Here is a 10,217-nt window from a genome sequence, read left to right as displayed (position 1 = left end):
CATGAAAATCATTTGAATCACAAGAACTTCTTTGGTTATCTCTCAGCAAAGATTGTAAAAAGCTGTTGAATTTAAAAATGGGTGAAACTTTTTTAAAATGAAAAGTCAAATTTGTTGATCCTTTTTGTAAAACAAGTGACTGTGTAACTTGCCACCTAGCAGATTGCAAATCAGGCAGTCAGCCAACCAAGGGAACACTCTTATTCCATCCCTTCAAAGTAAAGGTGATATTTTTACAATGAGTGAGAAAGTAACTGCTTATTAAACGACAGAGATCAAAATACAGAACATTATTCAAATTTCTGCTTGGAAATGTTTTATGACGTGGTTTTTGTCTTCAAAGATGTACGTATCTTGTGAAAAAACTCTAACAATATTTTCTAAACTGTTAAGAAATCTTCCAAATAGTTTCATTTGATTTTGAAATCAATTTTTAAAAATGTTAAAGTGTAATACATCTTGATTGGTTTGCAAGAATAATTAATTGACCCGAGGGAAAATGACCATTTATTAGCCAAAGTTGAACAATAGCTTTTGCAATTATCCTTTCTCAACTACAGAGACATTACAATTGAGTACTACAATAAGCAGAACTTAGGAACTATTTCAGTTGCTGGATTACAAAATAGTTAAATCAGTATTTTAAAAACAATGTACATAACTTCATTTATTTTCATTGTTTATTAGATTGAAAAGATCTGTATAACTAATATATAAAATATGAGTATTCTTTATGTTTCTAGATATTACTACTTTGTCACTTACATATACCACAAATGTAACCTTCAAATTTATAAGTCATCTTTTTTACTTTCTTTATGGCATATTTTTATCAAAAAAAGTTCTTAATTAAAGCAATGAAACTATTGATTTGTATTTTAAATGAAAAATATATGAAACTTTTTAAATGCTTGTAATCTTTTATTTTTAATCTCTATGTGTATTTTTTACTGTCCATAATGTATTAGTAAAATAGTTTATATATAATACATATGCATATACTGGAGGATTGTAATAAAATTTTGTTTGTGTTTGTTTTTTTTGGGTGTGTTTGTTGGAGTATGTAATCAAAGAATTTTGGCATTTTCACCGATCACTGATCTGGCACAGTGTTATTGCTAGCAGCAATTATTTATACTAAAAGTTTAAATCATTGTTTTAGAGATTATAAATCAACACATGGTTTCTAGCTTGTGAGCCTTTGTTTTTTTTCAACGTTAAACTTTGAAAAATGAAGTTTACCTTTAGTCTAAGTTCTATAACTGGTTCTCAAATGTGCAGCATTGGTGTCAACTTATTAGAAATATAAATTTTCAGGTCCCCTTCCAGACCTATGGCTAACCAGAAATGCTGGTTAATGAGCTTGCCAGGTGAGTTTAAGCTCAGTCATGTTTGAGAACCACTGGCCTAGGTGATTTAGACTCCTGTGTCATCACTTCTCATTTCTTCCTGCTTCTTGGTATACCTGAGACAGTGTCTTCAGATCTGGTGTGTCTCAGTTTAGCTCAGAGTTCTGTTCGTCTCTACCTCAGATTTTCTTCTCTCCTCCTTTTCTCCTTTTTCTTTTCCCTTCTTCCTATTGTGAAAAATTATTCATTAGTGCTATTCTCACAAAAGGGATAGTGTTTTGGTTCTGAAAATCTGGATGCCGTAGCCAGTATGACAAACAGTATGTTTAAAGGGGTTATTTTAAATATTTCAAATTAATTTTTGTTAACTACTTCCTGTTGGACTCAAATATGCCTTGATTAATGTCCTAGGCATATTCTTTTCCATCTATGCCCTCTTGTTTTCAGATTTTATAGTCTCAAATAGCTTTCCAACAACTAAACTTTTAAAATATACACTTCAAAGTATGAATCACCTAGATTTAGCAGTTGTTGAATTTGTTTCATTTGCTTTATCTCTCTTCTACACACACACACACACACTTTTTTCCTTTGCTAAACCATTTAAAATTGTATACATCAATACCTTTTACTCTTAAATACTTTATTAATATTAACGATCAAAGTACCTTTAAATGGGACTAATTTAAAATTGTTTTGAAAGGCCAATTCATAACAAATGTTAAACCAATTATTAAAGCCTCTTAAATATTTTCAGAGCTTTCTATAAATGTCTTATTGAGAAAAAATATAGAACTTCAAGTTGTGAGTGTATCAATGAATCCTCAAGCCTTTCTCAACCAAAGTTTTTCATCTGAATTTTGCACAACACAGGGATGATTTTGGTGACTGTTTTCTCATTTCTCCCAAGGATGGTCCATACCTAGTACTAATCCAGATGCATAGGGGAGAAGTTCTTTTATTATATATATAGTGAAAGTGAAAGTCACTCAGTCATGTCCGACTCTTTGTGACCCCATGGACTATAAAGTCCATGGAATTCTCCAGGCCAGAATACGGGAATGGGCAGCCTTTCCCTTCTCCAGGGGATCTTCCCAACCCAGGGATTGAACCCAGGTCTCCCGCGTTGCAGGCGAATTCTTTACCAGCTGAGCCATAAGGGAAGCCCAAGAATACTGGAATGGGTAGCCTATCTCTTCTCCAGTAGATCTTCCCAACCCAGGAATTGGACTGGGTGTCCTGTATTGCAGGCAGATTCTTGACCGACTGAGCTATCAGGGAACCCTTAAGAGTTGTATTAACAGTGTTCCCTTTGGGAACCCAGGTTAGTTGAACTGTGGCAAGTTCTTAAAAGGGTTTTGCTTTAACTAGATTGTGATGTTTATACAAATAATATTTTTTTCTTCTTATTTTTTTAGATTACAGGTCCCCCAGGTTGTGGAAAAACTCAGTTTTGTATAATGATGAGCATTTTGGCTACATTACCTACCAACATGGGAGGATTAGAAGGAGCTGTTGTGTACATTGACACAGAGTCAGCATTTAGTGCTGAAAGGTAGGAGATTTTATTTTCTATTATAATGCTTTATTTTTGTAACATATACAGCATAAAATATTTACAAACAGATTAATATTTACTTTTGAGAATATATTGTTAATAGATACAGGTTTAAAGGAATTTTCTTTTTAAAATTGACACAGGAAGCGTATTCTTTTTTTTCACACTTTAAACTTTTTGTTTTAATTTGATGTATAGCCAATTAACAATGTTGTGGTAGTTTCAAGTGAATATTAAAGGGACTCAGACATACTTATCCATGTATCCATTCTCCTTCAAGCCCGGCTCCCATCTAGGCTGGCACATAACATTGAGCAGAGTTCACTGTGCTATACAGAGGTCTTAACCTTCCTAAAGTCCCTAACTCTCCAGGAAACATTTTCTTTTTGCCTTTTCTATCCCTTTGTTATGGTTTAAAGGGAGTTTCTGGATAAGCTGTGTTTTTCACAAAGTCAGGAAGAAACAAGTTTAAGAAACAGAGGGAGAAATGTAAGTAGAAAATGGAGAAGAGGGAAGATTAATAAGAAAGACAAAAGGTAAAGTGTTTTGTAAGTAATTTCTAGTTGGAAGTAAAATATTTGTGAATGAAAAAAATTGCAATTTTCAAAACATTTTTTATTGAACATTATTTTACTTTAATCTTTGAAATAATGTGGTATTAAATGCAGGAAATACTGATAGTAAGTATATGCATGCTTAGAAAGAAAAGATTTCCTTAATTTGGCAAGGACCTTTGTTTTAACATTCTGTGAGAAAGGTATTCAGTCATTTATGTAATTCTGTAAATCTGAAGATAAGTCTGGTCTCCTCTTCTGCTACTCTGATAGACATTCATAAACAGGAGTGCTTTATACATCTGGAAACTGATTCAATTCTGTTTTCTCAGCCAAGGTGTAGTATAGGTATAGTTCTTTGAGTCTTTCTCTAATTGTATTACAATGAATCTTCCTTATTTTTCTCTAAGAGTACTACAAAGATCAAAGTGTATTCCCTGACCAGGTAAATTCCAAATTTTGCCTAGAGCTTGTTTGCTTTGTTCTACAAATGGCACCCCACTCCAGTATTCTTGCCTGGAAAATCCCATGGACGGAGGAGCCTGATAGGCTGCAGTCCATGGGGTCGCTAAGCATGGGCATGACTGAGTGACTTCTCTTTCACTTTTCACTTTCATGCATTGGAGAAGGAAATGGCAGTCCACTCCAGTATTCTTGCCTGGAGAATCCCAGGGACAGAGGAGCCTAGTGGGCTGCCGTCTATGGGGTCGCACAGAGTCGGACACGACTGAAGCAACTTAGCAGCAGCAGCACACTTCTTGATAATCTTTTCTTCCTAAGTATATACCACTGGTTTGTCAGCTGTTTAAGTTTGTGTTACATCTTTGTATCTTCAAAGCCAAATCCTACAAGTGGCACATACTGGCTACTCAGAAAATGTTTGATAAATGAGGGAATTGACAAGTGTTACTCTCAGATCATGGAATCCAGATACCATTTCCTACTAAAAGGAACTAGGGTTCCATAGGGGAATGGCCAATTCTAGGTATGGAGCAGAAGGTTTTTGTTTTTTAGTAAGAGGCAAAAGATTTATTTGATCTGAAGTTCAATCAGAGTATTAGGAGGTTTATAAGTTGAATCTGAAACATCAGATATCAAGAGAGCTATCGAAGACTACTTACAGGAGTATCAGAAGGACTTAAGAATCAACCTGAGGAGCTCACACTAGCCAAAGATGAAACAAATTGATTACCAATAGAACAATAATAGAAGTAGACTAAGATACATGAAATACATTTAAATTCACGAGTCTGTAATATTAAGAATGAAAAGCAACAAATTGATCATCCTTGGAGAATTCTGGAGATGCAACTTATTATTTTGAAAATTAGTTTTTATAAAAAGGGAAATTAAGCATTTATTCTGTTTTCTATATAAATATTACTAAGTAGCTGCTGCTGCTACTAAGTCGCTTCAGTCGTGTCCGACTCTGTGCGACTCCATAGACGGCAGCCCACGAGGCTCTGCCATCTTTGGGATTCTCCAGGCAAGAGCACTGGAGTGGGTTGCCATTTCCTTCTCCATACTAAGTAGCAAATATGTCTTTTTTACAGACAATAAATGAAGAAGAAATAATAGAATATCACCAAATTATAAACCCTAAAAATCTAATGGATCTAGGCACTGAATATTGTGATATAATAAATATGTGTTTTGTAGTCATCCTGGTTCCTGTCAAAAGAACTTCTAAAACTTTTGAAATTTCCTGAGTGATAGAACTGAAAGAAGCATCATTTGTATTCATAATTACCCCCTTTCCAACCATAATTGATTTATGCTAATGAGATGACTCTTGATGGCCCTCTAGATTACATCCAAATGGACCTGATTGCCAGAGGAATCTGTCATGTAATTATAGGTTTGAACTTTCAGTCCTACCTCCCCAGTCTCTGAGCAGGGAAGAAGGACTAGAATTGGATCAATCAGCATTTCAGTCATGCCCATGTAATGGAATCTTCCAAAACTCTCTAATTGATAGAGTTTGTAGAGCTTCTGGGTTGGTGAACCTGTTGAGGTGTTGGGGGCAGGTGGTGCTCTCAATTTATTGCTGGTTGGTGTGAAGTAACAGAGGTCTGGGACTTGTGATTGATGTCTGAGGTCGGGGCAGTCTTGTGAGTCTGAGCCTTTAATCTATGGGGTCTGAGTTAACTCCTAGTAGTTAGTATTGGAATTGAACTGACTTGCAGGACACACAGTTAGTGTCCATAGGGAATTGGAAAATTGCTTAGTATAGAAAACCTACACATTTGGTGTCAGAAGTGTGAATAAAAATGGTTCATAAACAGAAAAGCATGCTGACATCACAAGGCAACCAGCCATTTTGGTACTTCCTGATGGAAGAATAATCAAATCAGAAAGTGATCAAGGTTTCAGATCCAATGACCAGTTTATAGGGGCTTCCAGGTGGTGGTGGTGGTAAAGAACCCACCTGCCAATGCAGGAGACATAAGAGATGTGGGTTCGATCCCTGGGTTGGGAAGATCCCCTAGAGAAAGAAATGGCAACCCACTCCAGTATTCTTCCTGGAGAATCCCATGGACAGAGGAGCCTGGTGGGCTATAGTCCATAGGATCACAAAGAGTTGGACACTGCTGAAGTGATTTCAGTCACTTAATAATGTTTCCTAACTCACAAGGAACTTATGAAGGTTATTTGAAAACAAGGATTGAAATTTATATTGTTTTTACTTTTCTAGTCTATTCTTCACAAGGCTTGAAAAGTGTAGTCATCTAGTGCTAGGGTCAGATCGAATCAAAGGTCCCGGTGCTCTTTTGTATAGATGTCAGACTTGTGTTCTTATAGTGCCTTCTGGAGTTGGACATAGTGGGTTACAGAGTGGCACCAGCTCTGTCCTGCTTGGTCATGTTTCATTTGTGCTATTACAAGAGTGTTTGATCCCTGTTTGGTGTTGCTGGGAAAGGTAGGTCAGGAAAGCTTTCTCCTGCAAGCAGTTGAATACCCAAAGAATAGTGGCTTAAACAACATGAGGTTTATTTTTTCTCTCATAGCAGGAAGACCTGAGTTGCTGGCAGTGGTTCTGCTTCTCAGTGGTGGTAGAGACCTAGGGCTGGTACATTTTCGGCATTATATCCATTCTGTGTTCCAGTCAGTGAGATGAGAAAGAGCCATTATATCTTAATCAGGAAAGTATATTTTTCAGAATAGCTGCCTCTTCTTCTCTGCTGATTTTCTTTTCATGCTTTGGAATCCTTCTCCAGATTTCTCAGTTGGTCACCCTTGCATGCAAAGGAGGAGGGAAAAATCAGGGGAGAAATATTTGTAACAAGTCTGATGGGGCTGGTTAACATTACTGCCTGAGTGAAATTGAGGTTCCCACATTGCAGGCAAGAAGTGGAAATGGATATTGGTGGGTAATTAACAGTGTCTGCCACAGCTGGGATAGTTTATAGACTTGGAAAAGATATAAAGCAGGAAAAATAAGACTGAAAAAGGAATATTTTTAGCTTTCTGTATGTCTCTATATGGAGCACTCTCTCCATTTTGTGTTTACAAACAACTTGTTGGAAAAAGGCAAATGAGAAAGTAAATTGAAGGATTAATATGATGGAAGATTAAAGGATTCACATCTAGGGAATTTAGGGTAAGTGGAAAATATTTTCTATCAATAAATTGCTGAATATCTTTTTATCAAGAAGGAGGAAGAAAACAATAAATAGAATGAAAAAGAATAAATAAAAGTAAAAATTTTAAAATTTATTTTAAAAAAAGAAACCCTTGTGGGTGATGTACGTAAAAGCACTTTGGAATGAATTGGGATGATTAGTTATATATATTTTTTACAACAGTGCACTAGCTAGCTTATTTTTATATGACTTTGAGCAGTATGTTAATCATACATGTTCATCACAGACTGCAATTATATTTCCATACTGTTAATAATTAGATAATAGTATGAAAATCAAAGTCGCTCAGTTGTGTCCGACTCTTTGCAACCCCATGGAGTATGCAGTCCATGGAGTTTTCCAGGCCAGAATACTGGAGTGGGTAGCCTTTCCCTTCTCCAGGGAATCTTCCCAACCCGGGGATCAAACCCAGGTCTCCCATATTGCAGGTGGATTCTTTACCAGCTGAGCCACAAGGGAAGCCCAAGAATGCTGGAGTGGGTAGCCTATCCCTTCTCTAGTGGATTTTCCTGACCCAGGAATTAAACCGGTGTCTCCTGCATTGCAGGAGGATTCTTTACCAACTGAGCTATCAGGGAAGCCCAGATAATACTATAGTCTGGTGCTAAACCCTCAGGTACTTAGGGACTGCCTTGGGGAGAGGGGAATGCGGCAGAATTCTGAATCCCCTTCTTCTGATTGATTCAGGAAAAGTCTGTTTTTATTTGTTTTACCTATTGGATTTCTGATTAGGGTCTGATATAGTTTTAGATGCTATATACTATATACACCTTGAGAATATGGATAAATAGATTAGTGAACTGTCTATGGAAATTTTGGCAGCCATGAAAATTCCAGTATACATATATTGAATAAATACTATATTGTCCCTATTGGGGATAATTAGAAGAAAAGATGGAGCTGGAGGTTAATAATAAAAAAGGAAGGTAATATGAATGGTAAGTAGTAATAGTAATTTTTGAAATAAAACTTTGTGAGAAATAAAGTGGATAAAGGAGAATAAACCCAGGTCTTAGGACTGCAAGTGGATCTGTGTGTGAGAAAGGCTGAAGGATCTGGGGAAGCCGGAGATCTGGGGAAGCCGGAGATCTGGGGAAGCTGAATTCAGGGCCCTGGAAGGTGGCGACTTGGGGAGGAGGGATATAGAACTGGAACTGTAAGAGGCAGAAGTGGACATTCCTGAGTTGTCATGAAATCAGAAGAGCTTGAAAACCAAGAAGAAAGATGTAGTGCAATAGGGGACGAAGACAATCAACTAATCACAAAAATGTAAAATTATAACTATTTTAACTAAGTATGCAAAGGAGAGGTATATGTTGTGTTGGTACCATGTGGAAGCAATGGCCAAGCTTAGATCTGAAGGAAGTTTTCTACTTAGGGTGCAAGTCACTTCTGAGGGTACCGGGTACTTTACCATTGCTGCTGCTGCTGCTGCTAAGTCACTTCAGTCGTGTCCGACTCTGTGCGGCCCCATAGATGGCAGCCTACCAGGCTCCTCTGCCCATGGGATTTTCCAGGCAAGAGTACTGGAGTGGGATGCTATTGCCTTCTCTGACTCTACCATTAGTGCCCTTTAATTCCTACCAAACTACTCAGAACATCAGTTTTTCTGAACCAGTGAAAGAGGGAGCAACATGTAGTGGTAGTGATAGCTTGACTTTGGCTGATTCTGATGGCAATGGCAGTGTAGTCTTAGGACCATCTACCTACTTGATAGTTAGTATGAAAGTGAAAGAGGAGAGTGAAAAAGTTGCTTAAAGCTCAACATTCAGAAAACTAAGATCATGGCATCTGGTCCCATCACTTCATGGCAAGTAAATGGGGAAACAGTGGAAACAGTGGCTGACTTTATTTTTGGGGGCTCCAAAATCACTGCAGATGGTGATTGCAGCAATGAAATTAAAAAACGCTTACTCCTTGGAAGGAAAGTTATGACCAACCTAGATAGCATATTAAAAAGCAGAGACATTACTTTGCCAACAAAGATCCGTCTAGTCAAGGCTATGGTTTTTCCAGTGGTCATGTATGGATGTGAGAGTTGGACTATAAAGAAAGCTGAGTGCGGAAGAACTGATGATTTTGAACTGTGGTGTTGGAGAAGACTCTTGAGAGTCCCTTGGACTGCAAGGAGATCCAACCAGTCCATCCTAAAGGAGATCAGTCCTGGGTATTCATTGGAAGGACTGATACTGAAGCCTAAACTCCAATACTTTGGCCACCTGATGCAAAGAGCTGACTCATTTGAGAAGACCCTGATGCTGGGAAAGATTGAGGGCAGGAAGACAAGGGGACGACAGAGGATGAGATGGTTGGATGGAATCACCAACTCAATGGACATGGGTTTGGGTGAACTCCAGGAGTTGGTGATGGACAGGGAGGCCTGGAGTACTGTGGTTCATGGGGTTGCAAAGAGTCGGACATGACTGAGCGACTGAACTGACTGACTGACTGACAAATCCAGGATCTTTGATCCAGGAGACAAACAGTAAGGGAGATAAATTCCCTTTTACCAGTTTATGAGATGGCTTCTTGAGTCTGATTAGGTTTTTATTGGTTCACTTCCAGCTCTCCTATCACTTGTGAATCCAGGTAAATTAGTGGTGAGGGAGATCCTGACGATTTCTGTGATAGAAAATAAAAATTATTCATAAGTACTTATTATCACTAAAACAAAACTTTGGAATATTCTGGAATCTGTAAGGAATTAATAGGTTCACATTATTATACTTCGTAATACCACAGTACTGAGCAAGTACATACTGAATTAATGAACAGGAAAGTATTACATGTGTGCAAGAAGCTTTGAGAAACCATAAACATATTTCAGCACATTTATTATGCTAGATTTCAACTAGAATTTTGAAAAGCTTTTTTTTTAACATTAAGCTTGTGTATTGTTTCAAATTGGCATGTGGTCACTAATGTAAAGCTTTTAATTCTCTTTTTATATGAGAGCTGTGAAGTAACAGGGGAAACTAATAAAAACCTTGATCTGAATCCAGTCTTCTTCACTTTCAGTTCAGTTCAGTTCAGTCGCTCAGTTGTGTCCGACTCTTTGTGACCCCATGAACTGCAGCACGCCAGGCCTCCCTGTCCATCACCAACTCCCGGA

The 10,217-nt window shown here is 37.5% G+C and overlaps 1 protein-coding gene across 2 annotated transcripts in view; it reads left to right on the top strand.

The window, feature by feature from the left end:
* Positions 1-10,217, top strand: part of RAD51B (RAD51 paralog B) — a 627,537-nt gene that overhangs the window by 26,838 nt on the left and 590,482 nt on the right. For both annotated transcript variants that reach the window (XM_010846706.1, XM_010846705.1), the window contains exon 5: positions 2,768-2,904. In XM_010846706.1, the coding sequence (XP_010845008.1) occupies positions 2,768-2,904 (137 nt within the window). The remainder of the gene's footprint in view (positions 1-2,767; positions 2,905-10,217) is intronic.

The sequence above is a fragment of the Bison bison genome, unplaced genomic scaffold (assembly GCF_000754665.1).
Source record: "Bison bison bison isolate TAMUID 2011002044 unplaced genomic scaffold, Bison_UMD1.0 scf7180017864239, whole genome shotgun sequence".
In the NCBI taxonomy this organism is placed as follows: domain Eukaryota; kingdom Metazoa; phylum Chordata; class Mammalia; order Artiodactyla; family Bovidae; genus Bison; species Bison bison.
The sequence above is the reverse complement of the archived record's forward strand: the minus strand, read 5'-3'. Positions and strand labels throughout refer to the sequence as shown.